This window comes from Paroedura picta, chromosome 8 (assembly GCF_049243985.1).
Source record: "Paroedura picta isolate Pp20150507F chromosome 8, Ppicta_v3.0, whole genome shotgun sequence".
NCBI classification, from domain to species: domain Eukaryota; kingdom Metazoa; phylum Chordata; class Lepidosauria; order Squamata; family Gekkonidae; genus Paroedura; species Paroedura picta.
This window is the reverse complement of record NC_135376.1, coordinates 5295034-5320686: the sequence shown is the minus strand read 5'-3', so window position 1 is coordinate 5320686 and position 25653 is coordinate 5295034. Positions and strand designations below refer to the sequence as shown.

At 44.5% G+C, this 25653-nt stretch overlaps 1 protein-coding gene across 1 annotated transcript in view; it reads left to right on the top strand.

Moving 5' to 3' along the window:
• LOC143842880 (cytochrome P450 2J5-like) overlaps positions 1-24590 on the top strand; it is a 30399-nt gene extending 5809 nt beyond the window's left edge. Inside the window, exons 4-9 of the mRNA XM_077348170.1 lie at positions 3683-3843; positions 5445-5621; positions 9161-9302; positions 20342-20529; positions 21477-21618; positions 24400-24590. Of these exons, the coding sequence (XP_077204285.1) occupies positions 3683-3843; positions 5445-5621; positions 9161-9302; positions 20342-20529; positions 21477-21618; positions 24400-24590 (1001 nt within the window). The remainder of the gene's footprint in view (positions 1-3682; positions 3844-5444; positions 5622-9160; positions 9303-20341; positions 20530-21476; positions 21619-24399) is intronic.
• Positions 24591-25653: the final 1063 nt, after the last annotated feature.

The following is a 25653-nucleotide window of genomic DNA, read 5'->3' as shown; positions in this document are numbered from 1 at the left end:
GTTTCCCTAATCCTCCTCCACTGGTGCCTTAGGTGCCATTGAGCCACAGATGTGATTGGCTGGCATTGATTGTTGGGCTTGAGAGTGGTGACCTCTAATCTGGAAAATCAGGTTGGATTTCCTACTCCTCCACATACAATCAGCTGACCTCTATCCCGTTCCAAATCTAACAGATCTTTGTCAGCACCACCTACATCACAGGGTATGTGTTGTGGGGAGAGAAGGAACCCTAGGATTGGAAGGGGCCATGCAGGCCATCTAGTCCAACCCACTGCTCAGTGCAGGATCAGCCTGAAGCATCCATTATAAGTATGTGCCCAGTGGCTGCTTAAAGACCACCAGTATGGGGTAGCTCACCACCTCCTTAGGCAACTGTTTAGACTACTGAACTAATCTGACTGTGGGAAATTCCTCCTGATATCGAGCTGGTACTGTTCTACGCATAGCTTAAAGCTGTCACTGTGATCCTGTCCTCTGCTACCAAGAGGAACCATCCCCTGCCCTAATCCAAGTGAAAAGCTTTTGCATAATGAAAGAGCTCCTTTGGGATTCCTTCTGGTAGGAAAGGCAGGGTATAAAAAAACAGCTCATTTTTTCTTCTCATTCAATAGCAACAATAATAGGCCAAGATAAATTTTCCCATTTGAGAAGTGACAAACACCATCAAGTATATTTATGTGGCATCCAAACACCTCTTTCACCTTTCATTGATATCTTTAACCGCTCCTGCGGAGCGGATTAAATAAAACGCTAAGGGCTTCCGGGGAGGAGTTAGGGCGGGACCAGTCCGGGATAAAAACACGGAGGGGCCCAATCAGGAGCCGCAAAGCGGCTCCTGATTGGGCCCCTCCGCCTGCCGCTCGGGGGCCCAGTGGCCAATAGGGAGGCGCGCTTTTGGCCACTGGGCCCACCCAGGACTGGCTGCCCAGATGGTTCGGTGCCGGGAAAGGAGCAGGGCCGCTGAATTGAAGACGCGGTGGCCCTGCTCCTTTCCCGCCGCCGAACCATCGCCCTTCGCTATAGAGTCCGCGGCCGGAAAAGGAGCTCGCCCGCCGCCCTGCCAATGCCCAGGGCCTGCTCCTTTCGACACAGATGGCTCGCACAACAGACTGTGCCGCCCGGGGGCCCTTGAAAAGCCTTCCCGTGGCCCTCCTCCCCAGGACGCCCTTCCTGCTCACGCTGCCATCACCAGCAGCCTGCCGGGAAGCCTACCCACCGACTACTGGTAAGCCTACCCACCGAACACACCCGCGACACCCCCACCACCCCGCTCCCTGCCGATTCCAACCTTCCTCACATCCCCCCCAACATACATTCCCACGGCTCACAAACCCGCACCCCGACCCTCCACGCCCCACCGCCCTCTCACTTGCCCACCCCCTCGCTCCTAATTGCCCGTACTGTTGCCTACCCCTTTGCCGGACATCCCCGCCGCACTCCGACACGCCTACCGACAGCCTGTCCGACCCGCACGCCAGCCAGCCCTCACTCACAATGAACCACGCATGCGCCGAGCTCCGCAAATGCGTGGTTCATATCCCCCATTTCCTCCCCCTGCTCCGCCCCCCCAACCTCCAGCCATGCACCGCCTGCACTCATCAACCAACCTGCTTCCTGCTTCTCACACCGCCGCCAGAGCCAAGGATCACCACCACTGACCGGACATGCAGATTCCTCCTCGCTGCCCGCCCCTGCCCACGAGACTGACCGCCGCAAGATGCGACAGCCTGCCTTCTCTGGTCCTCCTCACGCTGGTACGCTCTCCTGCCTCGCGTTGCCCTCACCTCTTCATCGCTCTGCTGCATCCCGACTCTTTACTTCCCGCCATCCTCAAAACGCCCGGCCACTCCTGCCATGCTGCGTGCCGCTTCCGCACTGGCACATCTGCCATCCTCTTCCTTTCTACCCACTCGGGGAGAGCCCCGAGCCTCCCCAGGGAGGGGGAGTGCCTGCTAGCGCCCATTGTATTTATAATACAATGGGATTTATATCTAGTTTGATCATAAATTAGGAAGAAAAGGAGCAGCAAAAAAGATCACATTCTAATCCACCCTTTCTCAAAGTTTTTACCATTAAGAAACCCCCGAAGCTTCAAAAAAAAACAGAGATGGTAAGATCATGGATAATATGGTTGGGAAGCTTAACTGTGTACCTGCCCACCCATAATAAAACTGAGAATTCAGTGACCTTGGGAGACTGGGAATGGCTCAAAGGAACCCCTTAATTTGACCGGGAACCCATTGTGTTCTGCATCAGACACTCTAACCACTATATAAAACTGACAACAGGAAGCACGCTTAACCACCACACCATGCTGGCTCTCAAGCATTGCTGCTTAGGCAATGAGAACTGGCTGATAAGCATAAATGTTGCAAGAGTTCCCAAGTTATGTGGGAGGTTAATTAATTAGCAGGGCTGCATGCACCTGTGTCTCTGGGTGCTTTCCCCCCCAAATGTTCAATGGTTAATGTATACTAGCAGAATATTATTTATATTTATTTGTTTGTCTGTCTGTCTGTCTGTCTGTCTGTCTGCCTGCCTGCCTGCCTGCCTGCCTGCCTGCCTGCCTGCCTGTCTGTCTGTCTATCTATCTATCTATCTATCTATCTATCTATCTATCTATCTATCTATTTATTTATTTATTTATTTATTTATTTATTTATATGCCGCGCTCCCCGAAGGCTCATGGCGGTTTACATGAAACAACAAATGGTGCAGGTAAAATCATTCTGGTAATAGTAAGGTGGTAACAACAACAATAACATTAACATAATAACAATAGCAACAATAACATTAAAGGAAGGTGAAACTGAGACCCAGGGGTTGGGTGGATTTGTTGTGATGGTAGGAGGGGAGGGCTTGGGGGCCAATTGGAAGTGATTCGATAGGCTGACCTCAACCAAATGCCTAGTGGAGGAACTCCCTTTTGCAGGCCCTGTGGAACTGCTTTAGTTCTGTCTGGGCCCTAATCTCCTCTGGGAGCCCCCACCAGGTGAGGGCTAGAATGGAAAAGGCTCTGGCCCTGGTCAAGGTCAAGCGGGCTTCCTTGGGGCCAGGGACCACCAGGAGATTGGAAGAGGTAGAGCGCAAGGCTTTTTGAGGGGTGTAGGCGGAGCGGTGATCCCTCAGGTATACTGGGCCCAGACCACGTATGGTCTTGAACGTGATAAACAAAACCTTAGAATTGAAGGTGGTAAACAAAAATTTAGTGCTTCTTTCTCTATTGTGAGCTGTCTTGTTCAGAAAATGTTGGCTTTGCTACTTTGCTACTGACAGTTGGGAAAGACTTGGAGGACAAGATGGAACAGGGCCTGTAGGATGGAGTGGACCTTTCTACCACAGGAAGCATGGATCAAAAGTGCAAAAATCAAATCATAGTGCAAAAATTATGGTTTCTGAAGGTCTTGAGGAAGACATGAGATCCTATATGACATCTCAGAATGACCTTTATTAAAGGTCCTTTATTAAAAATGACCTTTATTAAAACCCACTGCGGTTGGTTGTGAGAGGATATTTGTCTAAGTTCCATGTTTTGGGATATCTTGATGTATTTTAGTGTCTTCTAAAAGAAACCACTCTTAAGATTGCAAGCATCTTACTTTTGTTTTCCAACTCCACTATGATATCCATGCTGAGGGTTCATAAAAGGGTGAAAACATTTTGGAACCAATTTTATTTGCAGGGCAGCCATTTGACCCAGCAATGCCCATCTTTAATTCCATCTGCAATGTGATCTGTGCTGTGGCCTTTGGACACCGGTTTCCTGTTGAAGATAAAGAATTCATCAAGTTGATGGAAGCCAATGAATATTTGTTAAGATTTGTAGGTAGCTTAACTCATATGGTAAGTGATTTTCTTTCCTATTAGGTCTGACAGGCATCTCTTAGATTTCCTTTCCTGACATCTTAAGATCAGCCATTTAAGATGACTAAGGACAGAAAAACATTTGGTTGTCTCAAATGGTTTGAATATCAATATGAGAAGACTTTCAATTTGATAATGAACAACAGAAAAACAAATATCAGTGTGGAAGCCCTGCGTTCAGGCATTGATCATTCTTTTGTCATATTGATTTTCCATATTGACTAGATCAGGGGTAGTCAACCTGTGGTCCTCCAGATGTCCATGAACTACAGTTCCCATGAGTCCCTGCCAGCGTTTCCTGGCAGGAGCTCATGGGAATTGTAGTCCATGGACATCTGGAGGACCACAGGTTGACTATCTTGTATAAATCTAGATTTATTTTACCCATATGTGCCATAAAGTACTGAAATGAACTGAAATATTTTACTGCGGCACAATTCATGAATAGCAGAGAAATCATAAGGTCAGACAAGATGATTATAAAGGAACTAGCAGTAGAGCCCGCTGTCAAAAAAATACAGCAGGCCCTAGGGGAGGGTTTGCTTCCCCTCCCCCCCATGTAGCAAAACACTCCCCAGGCCCCGGGGAAGGCGATCCGCGGCTCTGGCTCTGGGCTCTGGCTTTGCACCTCCCGATTGGGCCCTCTGCTGGTCAGTCCAGGGGAAGGGGCCTATCGGCACCCTTCCTCATCCCGGACAGGGCCCACTTCGGGGCCCTTACACCTTTATTTAGTCCGTGGCGCCGCGGCGCCGCGGGGTGGTTTAAAGATAAGGTGTACCTCTGTCCCTACAAGATGTAGTCTCCTTATCACTTCTAGCCAATCAAATAAATATCTCCTAGATTTCACTCTAAATTACCTGGAGTCTAGTTCAAAGATTCATCCCAATAAAGAAGAATAAGAAAGAAGAGGGGAAATATATATTAGCTAAATTTTCTTTCCTGGAATAGTCAACAAGCACGTATATATTAAACAGCTTTTGTTTTCTAATGCTGTACTTCTCTTCAGCTGATAAGTCCTCTTCTATTAAGGAATCCCAGACAAACCAAAAATTGACAGAACTGTGCAGGTATTAACTGTCCATAATTAGATGAATCTTTCAAAACACAGCAGGAGTCCAGTAGCAATTCAAAGAATCAAAAGGTATGCAAATCTAAGCCTTCATGAGCCGAATCTCAATGCACTTGCATGAAGTGTCCATCCATTGGCCAATTAACTCTTATTTAAACCATGATTTGATATAATGGCCTCTATTCTGGTCCCTTGTGCTCTTTTTGAATTTTTTGCTCACCTGAAACCATTATTACGAATCTGAAGAAGTTTCACACATTACCTGTGTGTCTAGTCTTGTACTGATTATATTAAAGACACTAATGACAAGAATGTCCCTTTGCGTTTAATGTTAACCTCCAGTAGGGACACAGGAATTCTTCTGTTAACTATAAGATTTATTGAGCCACATATTCCCCCCTGATTGTGTACATCCTCCTGAGTATTATCTTGTTTTGAGAACCCCAGCATTTCTTTGATAGACTGAGCCAGCTGATAGTAGTGACATGATTTTGCTTTCATCTCCTTGTAGTTGTATGAACTTTTCCCATGGATCATGAAACACCTTCCGGGGCCTCACAAGAAGGCCCTAGCAGGTGTAGAGACTGTGCTTTCGTTTGTAAGGAAGGAGATAGAAAATCATAAGGAGCATCAAGCTGTCCATGAGCCACAAGATTTCATTGATTTCTATCTATTGCAGATGAAGAAAGTAAGTAGTCACCTTCTACATGAAATCAGATCCATTTGAAAACTGTATGGCTCTTTCACTGCATGAGCTTCTGGGTCACAGAACAGAATGGAGATTCCTTTTCCAGCTCAGAAGCTGCAAGACATTTGTATTACGTAGATGGCGCATTGGTGGAGCGGGAACTGATTCATCTGAAAAGGCAGCTTCTTCCAAGTATTGCCTTCAGATTACTAAGCAACCCAAAACAAAAGGAAGGACAACTTCAGACCAAACATGAGAAGTATTAAGTACAGAAGAGCGCAATCCCTTCGGCTGTTACAGCACATCAATGTTCAATATACTATTTGTTGTTTTTGCCATAAAATCACAGCTGACTTACAGCACATCTGTAGTATGTTCCAGACCAGAGATGTTCAGAGGTGGTTTGCCATTAATTGTCTCCATGTCATGACCATGGTGTATCTTGGAGGTCTTCCATCTAAGCACTAGTCGGGGGTGACTCTACTTAGCTCTGGTATCTGATAACATCAAGGGCATGGAATTGGGGTCATAGTGGGTGGACAGGTAGATGTGATCTTCCTGCTGTCATGACCCGTGGAATGTGCAGCATCCCAGGCAGTAGGAACGTACCTGAAGTTAGTTTTTATTGAAGGCAGATTACAGGAACAAGCATCATCAGTAGGCACTCACAGAACCAGGGATTTTCAAGGATGGGGTACAAAGGGGGGAGAAGACATATAACAGCTCAGGCCACCGCCCCAAATAATGCATGTGAAAATCTCTTCCCAGGAATGAACTGTTTGATCTAAGAGAGTGTGAAAAGTAGAGTCTGGCTAAATAGCAGGTGTGAAAACATCTGTGCACAACTGTTTATGGGTTGTTTACGGCTAATGCTGGAGTGCTGAGATTAGGGGTCCTGCATATCAGTCAGTCAGTAATCTTTTATCGGCATAAAATATGTATAAGACATATAAAAATAGGGTTTAAAATTTCAACAAAATAATAAAATAGGCCATGGGGTTACATAACCAAACAGATCTTAAAATGATTAAATAAACCATAAAAGATAAAATACAAGGTAAGCAGCATATTATAAAAGCATCTTAGTTAAAACTCTGGCAACTAAAATGGTTACCTCTGGGTCTTTGTCAGAGAGCAGAAATTGCAAGGTCATCGATTTACTTACAGAAGGCTTGTTTCCCAGCAAAGCAACAAAGCTGTCATCCTGACACTGCTCATATAAGGGGCAATCTAGCAAAATGTGTGAGACAGAGTCAGGGCAGCCAGAACCACACGGACAGAGTCTCGCATGGTATGGGATACAGTGGAATCTTCCCTCTAAGACCTTTGAGGGAAAAGCATTCATTCGTGCCAGGAGAAAAGCTCTTCTCAGGGGTGGGACATCAAGAAGATGCAGATATGTAGGCATAATATTTCTCTGCATACTGATGCCAAAGAATGCTGGTGAGCAGACTCGAGGCTGGGTAGGTATGAGTTCCTGCTGCTCATGGTCTAATATTCTCTGTTTAATAATCCGGAAGATACGTTTTTCCTCCAGAGGTAGTGGGGAGTTCAGAATGATACCAATGGAGACTAATTTTTGTTCAATAGCCTGGAACCATCGAAATTTAAGAGGGTCACTTTTCAGACAAGTTAAAAGGCTGCCAGTTTCTATTCTAAAAAACAGTCTGACCCAAAATTTAAAAGTAGCTATCCAGGCCCTTGTCTCTACCCTAATTTGGCCAAATTCTGCGCAAATGGCATGGTAGGAGACACAATTGGGAACCCCTGCAATTTGCCTATAGAAAGCAGATTGAACACCCTCAATAGATTTATTAAAGGCAGGAACCCATAAGGGGCATCCAAACAGGAGCTGGGACATCACTTTGGCATTAAAAATGTTAATTGCTGCAGGAATAAATTGGTAACCTTTCGCAGAGAAAAAGAACTGTTTTATCAAGGAAGATGAGGATTTGGCCAGATTGAGAGCTCGTTGGCAGTGGGAGCGCCAGTTCTGGTTATATTGGAAGGTAACACCTAGATACTTAAATGTTTTGACTTGTTCTATTGAAGAGCCTCCAATAGACTAAGTCATTGCATGCCAGCTCTTAGAGAAAACCAAAACTTTTGTTTTACCATAGTTAATTATTAACTTATTATCTTGGCAATATTGGTAAAAGGTGGATAAGTATCGTTGTAAGCCAACCCTTGTATATGAGAGTATTGTAGTATCGTCGGCATACAGGAATATGCTGGGAACCAAGTTTTGGGGGATGACCATTAATAGGTTCCAGTTTTTGCGCTAAATCATTAATGAATAAATTAAACAACAAGGGGGGGGGGCTCTGCATATCAAGACCCTGAATCTGCACATACTTTGTTTATTCCTGTTGAATTCAGATTAATTTGAGCTCGGGTTTTCTTATGACTTTCCCCCGACTTGAAACAGAAACTGCTCTGCACCATTCGGGGAGCTGAGAGAGGGGAGGGCTGGGGATTTCTCCTCCTTTGAAAGCCGGTGGAGAAGCAGCACGAGGGCTCTTTCTCTAACAAGCACGGGGAAAGAGGGGAGGGGGGAGGAGGGAACCAAGGAGCCAGCAAGCAGCCTCTCAGAGAAGAGGCAAATATCTGCCTCTCCAGAGGGAAACAAAGGGGGAAAAATCTTGGGAGGAAAGTTTTGCAACCAGGAAGCATTTGAACTGATGCTCTGACCAAGCAGGGCTTTTGTACAGTGTTGGAGACTTGGCAGCAAGTTAGTTCGGGGGAAAGCAGAGAGTTGCACCTTTAGTCATGCAAATTTTAAAATATCGAGGGTTAAAAGCACTCCAGGAAATCGTGAGGAGAAGGTAGGGTCACTCCGGATCAATCATGTTTGTCGCAGAGGGAAATTTTAAATCGGACAAAATCAAAATGGAAATCGCATTCTGTGTAGATGGCAGGGATTGAATCGACCTGGGATTGGAATAAAAACTCCATGCAGCTTACACCCAGGTTACAGAACAACAGGGGAGGGGTTATCAGGAGAATTGCTCCTCCAGCCAAGAATATCCAGCACACCAAGGAAGATTGACATGGAAAATGACACCTGTATCCTGCAGGGGGCTGGTCTAGATGACACTGGAGGTCCCTACCAACTCTGTGATTCTATGATTCTATAATTCTGTGTGTAGAACTATAATGTAATGTTATGTTGTCGGCAATCAATGGCTTTGTTAACATTATTTTTTACTAGTTTACCTGTCAATATGTTGTCAAAACAGAATATAGTCTCTGAAGAATTCCAGTATAAAATAGGAAAATCTATCCCTTTAATTCATTAAGTATGACATTTCCTTAAATGGAATAGTCAGAAAGACAGACTGGGTCTCACATGGTCAGTAGACTGAGTGTTCCCTAGGCCGTGAATATTTTGTTCATCAATTAACAGATACTTTATTTAGTTTTTATTTCTTCCGATGCTTCCTCAGTACATTTGGTACAGTCTTCTCTTCATGGCTTCAGAGTCAAAAAGTTTAGGGTTTGTTGAAAATGCGATCTCACTTTCGTTCCATCAACCACAGAGCAAGAATGACCCCAACACTACTTACAATGAAGACAATCTGGCTCAGTCTATATTTGACCTCTTCATAGCAGGAACAGAAACAACATCCTTGACATTGCGATGGGCACTGCTCCTCATGGCAAATCACCCAGACATCCAAGGTAAGAAGGACTTCTGTATTGTCTTGAAGAAATGCCACCGATATGTTCCCAGGTTGTAATTCTTTTAAGCTTCCATACCGGATACCTAATTAACTGTTCAAGGAAAGCAGAGTGAGAAATTTTCCTGCTGTCACTAGGAAAAAATCCCAAGAGCTGAGCTAAATTCTGGAATTAGATCCAAATTCAGATCCACATTTGTTGGGTGATCTTAGATTTCACTGGGGGAGCTGAGGCCAGTCACCCTGTCTCACTGAACATATAATTGATGAAAGGTAAAATATACATACAACTCTGAGCTTTTTGAGAGGAAGGCAAGTTAAACTTGTACTAAATGAATAATCAGATAACATATGACATAGGAGTTAATATCAGTTTCAGTTCATTTATTCAAGGGAGTCTACAAAGTACACTTTGTATAAAAATAAAATGAATAAGAAAATAGCATTAAAATGAATGCTTGAAATATCTCTATTTTCTAGATTTGGAGACAGGGCATCATCAGAGGCACATAACTACCTATGCACAAATTTATGAAATCTGACAATGTAGTGTTACGCCAAATGCGTGTCTGTAAGGACACGTGTCTAAATTTAGTTGTGGGGAATCAGCTAGTAGAGCCAGCAAGAGGCAGCGTGGCGTAACGTGGGACCTTATATTGCACAGTTTACTGGGTAATTATGTCACTGAGATAGAACCAAGGCAGACAGTGATCTAAACATGAAAGGATTTTATTAACACACACTAATTAGACAAAAGACAACACATGCGTACTCTAGCAAAGAAATGTACATTCCTAGCCACTAGCACACAAGGAAAAGGCTTCTAGGGGAAGAACCTATACTAAGGGTTGATTGGAAGTGATATCTACCTGTCTTCTGGGTGGAGCGGAGTTCCGGAGGTCCAGGGAAGCAATTTGGGGCGACGGACGAGGGACCAAGACGAACGTCGGACAGAGTTTCTGTAGCCTGGAAACTGACTGCAATTTGTGGCTGTGGGAGCCCAATATTTAAAGGAAATTTGTGACCTGAGGTGATAGGGGGCTGATCCTACCTTGTCCAGGGCTTGGACAAAGAGTTTGATGGCTGGAGCCGGGTCCCAACAAAGAAACGGGTTGCTGAGACAAAGAAACTAGCTGCTGGGAATATGAAGAAATATTTCCTGTCTAGAAGGGCTGATGGCCCATTTCTGGCAAATCCTGGATGATTGCTTGTGCCTGGGGATAGTGGTAAGGGAAAAGACAAAGACCAAATCTTGGATTAGATTTGGTGTTGAAAGAGAGTGGCCAGTTCCCCTTACAAGACAATGTGCTTGGCTGGCTGGAGGGGAGTCTTGGGTGGGGTGCCTTTGTCTCTCTGTACTTGCCAGGTGTGCTGACAAACTCCTCTTTTGTTTGCAAGCAAGTAGGTTGGGGGAAGCCTAACTCCAAGTCCTGCTTCTGAGCCAGAAGTGGGTTTTAGTTGCTCTCCCATTATGCTTTGCAAGGCTTGACCTGGCTTTTCTCTCTCTGGTGCCAGGGTCTGCTCAGGAGTGTCAGGAAGGGTTGACACGGGTGCGCCAGCCTTTGATGGAGGGGTGGCAGCCCACATAACAATCCCCCCCTTCATTTGGGAATTACAAAGAGTGGAGCTCTTTGGAATATTCACAAATGACCAAAACACATGTAAGCATAGATAAACTGTCCACAAAAGAAAATAGTCAGAAAGACTTTTGGGAGGGTGAGGTAGGTTTCCAGTTCTTGCCACTAGAAAAACTTCCTACTCTATCAAAGCCAACTTAAAAGCAAAAATAGTATTAGGAGCTAAGGGCTGGTCCCTTTTAGCTGTCTGTGGAAATGTGCTGGCAAAGTGAAAACTGAATCTTTTTCCTTATGACAGGTATGGGCAGTTATTTCTAACATGCGGGCAGCAATCTACCTTACAAATACAATCTATAATAAAACATTATTCTAAATATCATTAATTAAAATTACATTAAAATGCTTAAATCCTAAGGGAAAATACACACACATACACATCAATACAACAATACAATAACAGTAAATGAAATAAAATACATAATTATCATGGAGGGAAAGAGGTTAGGCACCTTTCCCTTTAGGTCAAATGTCCAATCCGGTAGGTCTAGCAGCTGCAATTGCTTTGCTGCTGGTCAGTCCAGTCCATGTGTAGGCTAGAGTCAAAAAAAAATTTTCAATCAAAGATGAATTTTTATTCCATCACCATCTTGAGTTGGTAGACAGCAAGGGCTGCTGTAGGTGATGCAGGTCCACAGCTGTAGAAGAAAAATGCAGTGGAACAGAGGGATCCTGTCCATGCTGGTGAAAGGCAGAAAAGAGTTCAAATCAGAGTCCATAGTCCTTGGGGCTGCAGGAGGTATCTTCCCGGAATACCCAGGCAGGGGAAAGCAGGAAGCATAATAGTTCTAAGCCAACTCCAGGTCAGGAGGTGAATTGCAGTAGCAGCCAGTAGAGGGCGCAGAGTAGACCAAGGGTCCATTGTGGGTACGAGGCAATCAGGTACAGTCTGTTGAATTGTCCCTTTTCCCAGCAGGCGAGGTAGAAAAGGGGAATGACCAGGGTGATCTGGCAGATGAGGATGATGATGGGGTGCATCTTGAAGTTGATGGCACTGGTAGCATTGCTTGACCATCTTAGGAGGGATTCCTACCACTGGTGATGTTCCAAGTTAGTAATCTTGGTGGCTAAAGTGGAGATCTGGTTACCGTTAACAGTGACGATCAGGATGGCAGCATCTCCAGCTGTTTCACTGCTTCCAGGGTTTTCTAAAGAGCAGGATGCATGAGGAGGTTGTGGAGGGGTTCCATACCAAGTCCCAGGATGACAGGAGAGATATGGGAGCTCTTGCTTCGTCCAGAGGAGAGCGGTGTAAGTGAAGACCCATTCATGGATTGAGTACATGTTACAGGAACAGTGATTAAATAATGGTGCCAAGGGCTGGATCCGGTGATAACCAATGGCCGAATTATGCTCTTGGGTCACGTCCAAAAGAGCATTTTTCCTGATCAATTTTTGGTGGGGGCAAGGCACTGGTGATGTGCCTCTAGGGCTTCACTGTCACAGATGAGGCCTTATTTCTCCCGGCATTGGCAACCTTGGACATTGACTGTCTGCCAACCCGTAGAAGAGAGATCCTAGCCCAGTGGCTAACATAGAGAATGTCTCTGGACTGAGTTAGAAGTCCAAGAAGAACTACAGGGTGAATTTGGAAAAATTCCGGTGGAACTACTGTCACCACGAACAGGCGGAGCAATCCCGGCTCGATCTTGACATGCAAGAGAGCCCACCAATCAAATAGGGCAGCTTCATTCGGCATGAGGGTTGCCATCATGAATTGCTTTACTTAATGTGGCCCTCAGATTTAGGTCTGATTAGTTCGTGACTAGGGCCAAATTAATATAGTGAGCCTGCGCACATGCAAGTGCCAGGGAAACGTTTGCTCATTGAGTTCATGGAGTGCTGTACTTCTACAACAGTCTCCAGAGAATTTTGGAATGGTTTGGCCAGTCGAGAGGTGGCATCAGTTGCTACTGCCAGTTTATTTGTCAGAACTTCATTTTTTTTCTACATCGATCTGGGAAGCACCCATGCCAATTGGGGCTAACCAGATGGATACATTTATTTGTGTAAGGTATTCTCCCCCCCTCGCGTCCGAGAGTGGGCAAGGTCTTTGTCCCTATTTCCCTTTACCCTGGATCAAACTGGAGGAAGGTTTCTGCCACACCTTCCAAAGCAGGCTCTCCTGAATTGCTCAGTGAGAGTTGTTTGACCACAACTGTTGTGGTGGGGGCTGGAGGTTTGACCTCTGGGGGCTCTTCAGTGGCGCAATCCTCCTGGGGATTGTCCGATTGTCCTTTCCATTCCTTAAGCTGGGAACAATGGAAGTACTTCAACCAGATGCTCCCATTCTTAGGCAGAGCAACCTGGTATCCCTAAAGGGAAAGACTGTTCCTGTGCATGGGCAGAAGGTCTTTATTGGCTGCCTGATAAGCTAGATTTTCATTCAAAACAAAAAAAAATGACAAAAAGAATATGTTCTAATTGCCAATTAAAAATAAAAAGACAAAATGTAAAAGGGAAGAAAAATCTGTAAAGGGCACATTTCCCAAAGAAGATCTGTGACTCCCCCCCCCCAGATTCTCTCTGAGGTAGGGGTCTGTCTTTAAAGAAACAAAACTTCCCTTCCTGATTTGAGAAGAAAGAATACTTTCTGTGCTGTTAAAGTTCCTTAGTTATGTAGATTAGTTGCTTCACTGGGGGAGAGTCATAGGCCTGAGTGCCTAGGAAGGCAGTTAGACAAAGAGAGTCTGTTTTAAGATTGCAAAATAGTGGCTGTTTCAGTGTGACTGCAACTATCAGTGGAGGCTCTACCAATTGTAGCCAAATTTAAAATTTGGAAGTTTAAAAGTAAAAATGGAAGCACACATGTTGAACAATTATTTTTCTGTGTAAATTAACTCAGTGGCACTGGAACTATTTGTGGAAGTTGAGAAAATAAGCTGATTATCTCATTGAATTGGAAATCTGTTAACTTTGCTTGCAACATTAACTGGAAGGAGGGAAGCTAAGAGTAAATTGAAAAAGAATGTTGTCCTTGCAACACATTCTTCCCTGTCAACTTGGATTTTGGAACTCTGTACAGGTTCAGAGGCAGGATTTCCTTCCTGACTCTGAGATGGGGGAACTGAAAATAGTTCCTCTTCTTTAAAGACAAGAGGTGAAGCTGGGTTGCTGGATCTGCTGTATTTTCTTTTCAATTTACTACCTGTGTGGCTTTGGAAATCCAGTACATTTTGCAAATGTGTTTTTACTTTTAAAAGTTCACTCTGGAATTCCTTGTTTTTCTCATTAAGATCTTTAATTTCTAGATCTTGTTTCTGGGTAAGAGTTTTAAATTTCTCTATTTCCTTCTGCCAATCCTTAGGGGATTCAGAAGAAATTTCTGTGGGCCTAGTTCTTGTCTCCATCTCTGGCTCAGGTCTGAGCATTTCCCTGGTTTTCCTGTTCCTCGTGGCCTTCACAAAGGCACACATGAGCACAGATGTGGGTTGGTCATGATACTGGGACATGTTTGCCCCAGCATTTCTAAGTTCCCGCCACAGAAAAATCCGGTCACTAATTTTATTCTGCTGCTGAGGGGCAGAATCTCTATTAGGTTTGGGATTGTTCTGGGGGAAGTTACTATAAGAAAAACCACTCTGTGTCTTATCCCTGTTTTGAGCAGGGGAAGGTGGCTGTGGGAGCTTTCCTGAGTTGGCAGTAAGCTTCCCATAGGCCAGGGCTAGCTTTCCCAGAGGCTGCCTGTTGAACTGGGCCATGTCCAATCTGGCCTCCTTGAGCCCGGCCCAGTAGTATCTCCTTAGGAAGGTTTCCGGGTGCTGAGACCAATTCTGGGCAGAGGGAACTGCCTGCTGAGGGTTCCCAAGAGGTGTTGGGGGAGGCACAGCAGTTTGGGTGCCAAGGGAAGACTCTGCACTTTGGCCAGAGGGGTTTTTCCCTGCTCCAAAGCTGCTGTGTCTCCTGTTTCTTCTACGTTTCAAATGGGGGCCACTGTTGGCATAAGTGACCGCCTGCACTGATTCCTGGGAGCCTTTCTTGGGATGCTTGACTCGAGAACCTTGAGCATAGGCCGCCTCACGGAAAAGGTCGCCAGCAAGCCGTACCTTCTCCTTGAGCGCATACCAAGTGATGTTGGTCGGGTTGAACAAGCCTATAGCAATTTTTGTTCTGGTGTTGAGACCATTGTAGAACGGGGTCTTAAAATTGTCTACATTAAAGTTCCATATACCCTGGGCATTTGCCTGAACCTTCTCAGCTAACTGTGCAAGGAAGCACTTGCGGCTTGAATAGCTTTCAGGGTTCTCATCCGGGCCTTGCTTGTCCATGAGGAACAGTAGCTCCGCTGATTGGCCCGGCCAAAGCAATTTGGCTATTTCCCGGGCCCAATTCATTGGACCTAACTGTGCCATATTACGTTGGAGTAGGCCATTCCGTAAGGCTTGTGCGTCTGGTCCAGTAGCACACACCCTTACCAATTGGCATAGATCCTCCCCACTGGCAGTGGGGTACTGCTCTAGGGTTGTACACAGCCATTGAACACCAGTGTCCCTGTTGAGAGGGCCCAACTGGTCACCAATAGCCTTCACTTCATGAGGCTTCCAAATCATGACTCTCTCCTGGTTGGTAACCTCGACACGGCCGTTTGCCATGTGCCTCCGGACTGTCTCATGCTGGACAGGATGGACCGGAGTGGGGGTTTCCGTCCAATCAAGGTGGATTGGCGGATGTGAGACAGCCTCTGCTGGCAGTACCTGCTCTGTGTGAGACAGGTCTGGCAGGGCAGGGAGCGTCTCGGGGTGCACAGTTGCAATGAGAGCAGTCTGAAGCCCCAATTTCTGCTTCAGACTTTCAATTTCACGGCGGCACACATCATGGCTTATGGCAGAGACTTGTGCTGCTTTTTCCCTAGCCAGAAATTGTGCTGCACTCTCTGCCTGATCATGCAGCTTGCCCAATTCTTCCATCTTAGCAGAGGCCTCTTCTGCTCTCAGAAGAGCCTGTTGGCACTGGAGATCTTTCTCTTGTACCAGATTTGCATAGTGGTTTTTGTCCACAAGCAAGTCAAATTTCTCTCCTTGCAACTGTTCTATTTTTCGGTGGAGCTTGCTAATTACAGCATCTCGCTCCCCGATTTCTCTCTCAAGATCTTTACTTTCCAACACTGTTTGGAGTTCTCTAATCTGTGCCACACTGTCCTGCAGCGCAGTGTAGAGACCCCAGGCAGCGTGGGTACTCACACTTCCCAGTTTCAGCCTCCTGGAGTCACAGTATGACTGAAAAGTCTCTGTAAGTCTCTCCAGGGGATTTGGGTCTTTAAAGAACCCAGGTTTCCAGGGGTTGCGCCCCTTTGACATGACCCACTTGGTCAGCTGGTCTACCCTGTCCTTGCTCTGAAAGGCTTCAGCAAGAACAATCTTTGCAGCCATCCTTTATGACAGCAGTTACCCAAACACTCAAAGAGAATGCAGCAAAAGAAAGACCAGGTCTGTGTCCTCTGTGTAATGATCACAGCCTGCACCAATCCTGATTCACGGTATATACAGCACATGAACAGGAGGAAACAAAAGGGGGGGGCTGGCACGGCGTCCTTTCTTGCCCTGCACTTAACGGGAGTGCCCGAAGTCAGGAGGAGCACCTGCAAACCTCGACTGATTCACGGTATCTACAGCTCGTGATCAGAAGAGGAGCCCTAATTCACGGTATATACAGCACATGAAAGGGCAAACCTCAGCTCTGCCTTAGCGAAGGTCAGATGCATGACGGCGGGGTTCCCTATCGCACGCTACCATGGTGGGAGGCACCCTGTGGGTCTGAAAGATGCAATGTGGGGTCCCCACAGAGCGACAGTCAAAACCCACAACAAATGAACACCGTTTTAGCCCACGGCCAACAGGCTTTGCAGTACTAAAGGGAAGGAGGGGAACGGAAAACAGCCCACCCAGAATTCACACAACAGCAATTGGCAAACACACTCACACAACAAAAGCCACTAGTTCAACTCAGAGACTTTTCCCCTACGTCACAGAGGTTTTAAACCGAGGTAGTTGCGTGTCTGCTTTTACCACGGAATAAAAGCCCTGGGGCAATTGCCCGCGTGATCCACCAGATCTGTTACGCCAAATGCGTGTCTGTAAGGACACGTGTCTAAATTTAGTTGTGGGGAATCAGCTAGTAGAGCCAGCAAGAGGCAGCGTGGCGTAACGTGGGACCTTATATTGCACAGTTTACTGGGTAATTATGTCACTGAGATAGAACCAAGGCAGACAGTGATCTAAACATGAAAGGATTTTATTAACACACACTAATTAGACAAAAGACAACACATGCGTACTCTAGCAAAGAAATGTACATTCCTAGCCACTAGCACACAAGGAAAAGGCTTCTAGGGGAAGAACCTATACTAAGGGTTGATTGGAAGTGATATCTACCTGTCTTCTGGGTGGAGCGGAGTTCCGGAGGTCCAGGGAAGCAATTTGGGGCGACGGACGAGGGACCAAGACGAACGTCGGACAGAGTTTCTGTAGCCTGGAAACTGACTGCAATTTGTGGCTGTGGGAGCCCAATATTTAAAGGAAATTTGTGACCTGAGGTGATAGGGGGCTGATCCTACCTTGTCCAGGGCTTGGACAAAGAGTTTGATGGCTGGAGCCGGGTCCCAACAAAGAAACGGGTTGCTGAGACAAAGAAACTAGCTGCTGGGAATATGAAGAAATATTTCCTGTCTAGAAGGGCTGATGGCCCATTTCTGGCAAATCCTGGATGATTGCTTGTGCCTGGGGATAGTGGTAAGGGAAAAGACAAAGACCAAATCTTGGATTAGATTTGGTGTTGAAAGAGAGTGGCCAGTTCCCCTTACAAGACAATGTGCTTGGCTGGCTGGAGGGGAGTCTTGGGTGGGGTGCCTTTGTCTCTCTGTACTTGCCAGGTGTGCTGACAAACTCCTCTTTTGTTTGCAAGCAAGTAGGTTGGGGGAAGCCTAACTCCAAGTCCTGCTTCTGAGCCAGAAGTGGGTTTTAGTTGCTCTCCCATTATGCTTTGCAAGGCTTGACCTGGCTTTTCTCTCTCTGGTGCCAGGGTCTGCTCAGGAGTGTCAGGAAGGGTTGACACGGGTGCGCCAGCCTTTGATGGAGGGGTGGCAGCCCACATAACAGTAGGGGGGGAAAGATGAATTATTATCCCTGACCTATTTTCGTTGACATTATTAAGTGTCTGGCTCTTCTTGAAATCAGTTCCCTTGGAGTCTCCACATCTCTGGAACTCCCAGGGGATCTGAACAATTCCTACAGAAGCTCCCACATCCCACAGGTGACTCTTGCCCTCATGTCCCCACCTTTGCTGCTCACCAGGCAGTGGGCCGGTTAATGGCCCGGTTAATGGGCTCCTTCAAATGATGGAGCAGAAGTCTGTTTTGGTGCATGGACTCTGAGAGCGGGTCATTAGAGCCTACCACAATCAGAAAACTGGCTCACGTCCTCCATCCACTCCTAGAATCTAAACTTATCTCTTTAAAATGTTCAGTATTTTCTTTTTTAGTGGCACCCTGATGTTTTGCAATTGTTGTTGAAACACAATTTAACTTCCCTTCATTCTCTTTTGGGTAGTTACTTTTTGGTCATGTATCTGTCTCATGGCTATACCTTCAAGGCTATATGTGCCTTGGGTCCTGTATATTTGAGGGACTGCCTACCTCCTTATGCCCCCGCAGGGTTCTTACTCTGTGGGTAAGAATCTGTTGATGATCCCAGGACGCACTCCTGGCCTTGGCAAAAGCCTTTTCGTTCCTGGCCCCTACCTGGTGGAATGAGCTCCCAGAAGATCTGGGGGCCTGTCAGAGCTCTCTGAGTTCCGCAACGCCTGCAAAATGGAGCTCTTCTGCCAGGTGTTTGTCTGAGGCCGGGTGGTGGCCCGGGGGCTAAGATTGGGCCCCTCTCCCCAGGGGGGAGCCAGTGTTAGGCTGGCCTGATTCCCCAGATTGTTCCACCTTGTGCCCAATTATACAGCCCCTACCTTCTGCCCATCCAGTGGGCCAGTGTGGGAATAGTTTTATTCAATAGCCATCATTGTGACTGAGTCACTGTTTATGGGGTTTTTAATGGGGAATTTTAATGTATTGATTTGTACTGAAATATTGTGAACCACCATGAGCCAGTTTCCAAGAGCGGTGGTCATACAAATCAAATTATTTATTTTTATTATTATTTTTATTATTATTATTATTATTATTATTATTATTATTATTATTATTATTATTATTATTATTATTATTATTATCCATATTTTCAGATTTCCATGGGAGAATTCTTTCCACTATCTATACAACAGACTCAAGACTCAAAACACTCTTAGTGGCATATCCCACCATGAACTCAAATGATCCTTATCTCGTTCTACTTATGTAATGGACACCTGTGGTAGGGACCATTCTGGGGACCATTCCACACAAGGACCAATGTTGCCAAATGCTTTCACAAAGCAGAAATGCTATTTTAAATAGTGGAATCTCGGCATTCCGCATGCCTTCATTTGTAGTGGAATCTAGCAGCATTTCATTCGTTCCCCACAGGTTTCCAGTCTCGCAGGAATCGCTAGAAAGGAAGCGATTTCTTTCTGTGCTTGTTCCCACCCCTGGCTGTCAATCAAACGGAACATCCAATGGGCGGTTGTTATGCTCCCGAAAAGCCCCTTTCCCTTTAAGCACAGTTTAAAAAAAACACACACATACACGTTGCAACGAAGAGAGACCCATCTAGCTGGTGTGTGAGCTGGTGATTCATCGTTACCACACTCCCCCGAGTGGAAAAAAAAATCCCCCCTGCACGGGAGCGATTTTTGGCCAAAATTAAAGGGAACTGGCGAACAGGGGGCTGTGTTGTGCTTGGGGACTTAGGGGAGCTTTAAAGCACTTCTGTGGAGGGACTGTAGCCGGAGAAGCCTCATTGGGTGAATGAAGTTTTGCTGGTTCATTGCTTTCCCCACTCCGAGGTTCGGAGGAGAGAGCCAGGGGGAGGGACTTCGTTGCAACTGCTACATTGAGGACGCACATGTCTTTTTCGCAAGTGTTGCAGATTGTTGGCAAGAGTGTAGCGATTTTCTGAGGGTGAATCCACTTTTCCCGATTCCCCGAAAATCGATATAACAAAGCAATTTTGGCACTAGTGTTGCAGGAGTGTTGCAGATTGCTCGCGACGTCATGCGGAATGCAGTTTTAGTGGCGAAAACAAAATGTAAGACTAGTGCTATATTAAAGTCATGCGGAATGGCCCTGGGTGAAAGGATTCCAGTTCCTTTAAAACTGTTTGTTTCTTTTCATAGCTGAATTCTGTTCCTTCATGACCCAAGCTAAAAATACATTCCAATATTTTGACCATGTCATATCAAATACATTGCTTGGTTCAGGAATGAGGTGCAGGAAAATGCAGCTCTCATAATAAAGGGTTTTTGTTTTTTTTACTGTTTTCCTCAGGGAAAGTCCACAAGGAGATAGAAAATGTTTTAGGCTCCTCTCAAATATTCCACTACCAAGATCGGAAGAAAATGCCCTACACTAATGCTGTGATACATGAGATCCAGCGTTTCCAGTATATCTTATTATTTGGGCTCTCCAGACTATGTACAAAAGATGTGAACATGTGTGGCTTCTTTATTCCAAAGGTACATGATTTTCTTTTGGATCCTTAGAGTGATAGCTTTGAAAGATGTATAAGTATAAAACAAGAGGATGGGTAGAGTTTATCACCTGCTTTTCTTTCCCTTAAAGAGTCTCAAAGCCTATTGTAATCTCATGTACAGGAGCTTCCTATGTAGGCAAATGCTGGAATCATAGAGCTGAAAGTGATCTCCAGTCCAACCTGCTGCAGAATGCAGGAAGTTCACAACTACCTGACCACCATAGTGACCTCAATTCCATGCCCAGATGATGAATCTACCCCAAAAATCAGAATCACTGGCCATTTTGGCTGGGAGAAATTTGCCTTCTGATCCCAAAGGGGTAATCAGCCCAAGACTCAAATAGGAACACAGTCCCTTCTGCCCCCCCCCACTTACAATCTGCATAAGCTCACAGAACTGAGTAGTAGTTTTTGAAGGCTACACACATGACCTTTCCCCCAGAATGATCTAATTTTTGCTACTGTGACATCCCCTGATATATTTGTGCTGATCTCGTTGTGATAGAACCTCTTGATTTTATTCAGATCTCCCCCACTGCCACTCATTTGGCCAAAATGGTGAAAATTAAGGAATAAATCAACAGTCTGACATCATTTAGGAGTGAACCCAGATGAGAAAACACTCAAGGATTCATGAGACTCTATATGTAGGCGGTTAGACTAGATGACCCTGGAGGTACCTTCCAACTCTATGATTCTATGTTTCTATGTAAAACCATAGTTTCCACTGTAACCTAGAATGGCATAATCATGTCCTCACTGTGATGCTGCTATCAATGTTTCTCTCCTCCCTCCATCTCCTGCCAGACAAAAGGTTCTTAGAAACCTTAGGAAACCTTAGGAAACAGCAACTACTAATACAGGGGCAATGACTGGAAAAAGACCAATCTCGTTTTTATGTATCCCAAAATAACAGTTTCATTCTTTCAGGGGGCCATTATTATTGGGGATCTACGTTCTGTTGTTCTTGATCCTAAACAATGGGAAACTCCAGAGGAATTCAACCCAAATCATTTTTTGGACAAGGATGGAAACTTTGTAGAAAGAGAAGCATTTCTTCCATTTGGGGCAGGTAAATGCAAAATGTGCTTGATAGATGTTCACAGGGTTCTCAGAAGGATTAAGTTTGAGAATATTTTCTTCTCATAAAGAATGCCTTTAGGGATAATTAAATTATCAAAATCTTTTGACAAATATTAGTATGATTTCACTTACAAAACTGAAAGATAAAAATCTATTAAATGAAGATTTGGACATAACAAGAAACTTCTTTAAAAAATATTTTTGTATAGATATAGAAAGAAACAAGGAAAGACTACCTTTGGTTACAATATCACCCCTCCCTCTATCCCCCCCCAAATCCCCATTTGCTTGAAGTTTCATTTTGCCAAATACCCCAGATAAAGATTCCACTGTTCTTAAAATTCTTCCTTTGGTTTTCTGTTGCCTAGAGGTGTCAGTTTTACCTTTTGTAATAGTTCAACAATTTTAACTAATACTTCACCACATAAGAAAAACAAAGCAACAAGAAAAAAAGAAACCCACTTTAACATGGCATTTCCAGCACTTACAATCAACCTTAGGTGTTATATACCATCTATATAAGAGTATAACAAGAATAAAGAAGAATTATCAAGCCCCATGATCCTCCTTCCCTTTGCTCCTCCTTGCCCCGCCCCAGTCTTTTCTTTCTTGCTTCAAGCCATCCTTCGTAAGCTAATCCAAATAATATCTTCACTGCTCCCAAAATTCTTTATCTAATTTTCCATTTGCCAGAAGTGTTAATTTCAGAAAATTTTGGTAATTCCTTCTTAAGGAGGTCTCATATCGAGGCTTACTTGTTGTTACCCTTATACTTAAGCCAAGACATATCCTTGAGCTAAGGGATCAGCTGGCTCCTGCACTTGTACCCAACAACATATTTTTAAGTTCTTGACATTAAGCATTTCTTATAAAACATTATGAACTTTAGCCCAGTATCTATAAATAGAAAGGAGAAAAGGAAAAACCTACTTTATCATGACATTTCCAGCTCTTACAATCAGAACGCCTTAAAATCTTTGCAGTTACTTTCAGTATTATATAACATCTATATAAAATTATACAGAAAAAGAATATAGAAGAAATTTCAAACTCTGCATTCCCCCTTCCCTTTGCTCCTTCTTTAAAAGAACATATTCAGTTCCCATTGCATATTAGTCCTAACCTAAAAGTTACTGTTGTCTTTCTTAAAAAAGTAATTGTTAATACATATAAGAACACAATCTTTTATTATCCCAAATAATATATAGTCAGTTCCCATTGTATATTAGCCCTAACCTAAAAGTTGCTGTTGTCTTTCCTAAGAGAGACCAGGTAATTGCTCCACTGTTTGTCACATTCTTCAGGTGGTCGCAAAAGATGGAATTGTGATCTTTTCCATTATGTATCTGCTGGCAGGTATTGAAGTATTTGTGCTTCTTGATCCAGCGAGCTCAGCGGCGTTACCTGAAGCTTTTTGGGTAGAGTATTTCTTGCAGCCTTGCTGTCAGGGCCCATAAAGATGTCTCTTTATTGCTTCTTGCGCGTGGTCGCATTTGAATAGACTCTGTATATACTCTAAGCAGTCTTCCAGGCTTTCGGTGATTTCCTTCCTTAGGGCTTTCCCAAATTCTTCCAAGACGCCTTTGATTTTTACGTTCCTAGCTTTAGATTCTACTTCCAGGGCTTCGGATTTATCTTCTGCCACTCTCTCCCACTCCTGTTGATTAACTTCCAGATGTTGGATTCTCATTTTGTGTGTTGCCAGCTGAGTTGTGGTTTCATCAGCTATTTTTTTTAAACCATCGATTCTGTCCGAGAGCTCTTTCTTGGTGTCTTGGATTTCCTTATCAACATTTTGACTACTTTCAGTATCTCTGAGTTGCCTTCACATAACAAGCGAAAGAAATGTGCCTTAGTTAGTTTTTCCATAGTTGTAAATAGTCACAGATTACAGACAAGAGGTTTCGCGAGAGTTCAGGCGATCAGAAATTATCAGTTTGTCAATCTCCGTATTAAGTCAGCATCCCCCCCCCCTGAGCTCTCCTTAACAAATCTTTAAACTGTTTCCTTTGTTTGTATTTAGCTGGCTTGCTTCCAATCCTAAGAAAGGATTCCCTTGTAAATTGGTTAGGGGGGAGGAGGGGGGCTGGTGCCTGGCTTTAAAGAATAGGAAAGCAGAGAGAGAACTCACCATCAGACTTTGGCTCTTGTCAATCTGCAGAAGAATGCAGGATTTTATGCAGCTGGTTGTTTCAAGCTTAGAAAATTATTTACGACAACGACGCCATCATGGCCCTGAGCACAGGCAGCGACGATCCGGAGAACTCAGTCCACGCGGATCTGTAGGACCCTCAGGATACTGTTCCCGGTTCCTGGGGCAACCAGCGAGTGAGATTTGTGCATCCTGCTCAGGTCTGCCAGGTGCATCTGCTCCTGGCCCTCTGCTTGGCTCAAGAGCTCATCACACGTTCGTCTAGCACAGTGCCATTTTCAGTCATCTCCTGCTCTCAGAGAACTTTGAGTGACCCACGGTCACCCTACTGGCTGCATGTGGAGGACTAGGAAATAAAACCTGGCTCTCCAGATTAGTGACTGCCACTCTTAACTGCATTGCCATGTTGGACAGGGGGGCAGAAAAATGATTGTCAATGATTGCGTAGGGAGGACTTCCTGTTGCCATAAGACAAGTTGCTAAAGAACTACTTTTGAAGAGAGAAATCTTGGCCCATTAGTTTACAGAATTTTATCAGAGTCCAAGACAAAAAATTACTGAGGTGATACATTCTAGGCAACATATCTTAATAGATTACTCACTTTGTTTCCTTTGCAGGGGGCCGTGTCTGTCTGGGAGAGCAGATAGCAAGAGTTGAGCTCTTTATCTTCCTTGCCAACCTGCTGAGGTCATTCACTTTCCAACCACCAGAAGGAATAAAGGAACTCAACACAGATCCTATAATTGGTGCATCAGCAGCTCCCCGCCCCTATAAGCTCTGTGCTGTTCCTCGCAGCAGTTCATCATAAACAAATTGGAGTGGCTCATGTCTCTTTAGAACTGTTGTTGCATCTTAAACCTACTCAATTCATTCTGTGCTTGACAGAATTGAGGCTGATCTGTCATTGCCAACTAATACTATTGCCCAATAAATAATCTTAAGGTTTGATGTCTTCTTGTGAATGCTCTAAACAGAATTCTAAGAGATAAAGGATGCTCTAATTTCTTTATCATCCACAGAATACAGAGACTCAGAACAGTTATTCTGTTAGTGTTATTGTTGTTACCACCTAACTGTTACCAGAATGATTTTACCTGTACCATTTTGTTGTTTCTTGTAAACCTCCCTGAGCCTTTGGGGATGGCAGCATATAACTAATTAACTAATTAACTAATTAACTAATTAACTAATTAACTGATTACCCAATTACCCAATTACCCAATTACCCAATTACCCAATTAACTGATTACCCAATTAACTAATTAACTAATTAACTAATTAACTAATTAACTAATTAACTAATTAACTAATTGAATAATTGAATAATTGCATGATTGAATAATTGCATGATTGAATAATTGCATGATTGAATAATTAAGTAATATTCTGCTAGTTTACATTAATCATTCAACGTTTGAGGGGGGGAAAGCACCCAGAGAGGGACAAAACAGGTGCATGCAGCCCTGCTAATTAACTAACCTCCCACGTAACTTGTGAACTCTTGCAACATGTATGCTTATCAGCTAGTTCTCATTGCCTAAGCAGCAATGCTTAGAGCGGTTTCTTAGTGGAACAGGCCTCCTCGGGAGGTGGTGGGTTCTCCATCTTTGGAAATTTTTAAACAGAGGCTAGATAGCCATCTTGATTCTGTGAAGGTTCAAGGGGGTGGCAGGTGACAGTAGATGAACGATTTGGATGTGAGTGTCCTGCATAGTACAGGGGCTTGGACTAGATGACCCAGGAAGTCCCTTCCAGCTCTATTATTCTATGATTCTGATTCTATGACCAAAAAACATCCACTGCCCCCCCAGACACCCCTTCCATCACCAAACAATCCAACCTGCCCAAAGTCTTATCTAGGTTTGAGCACT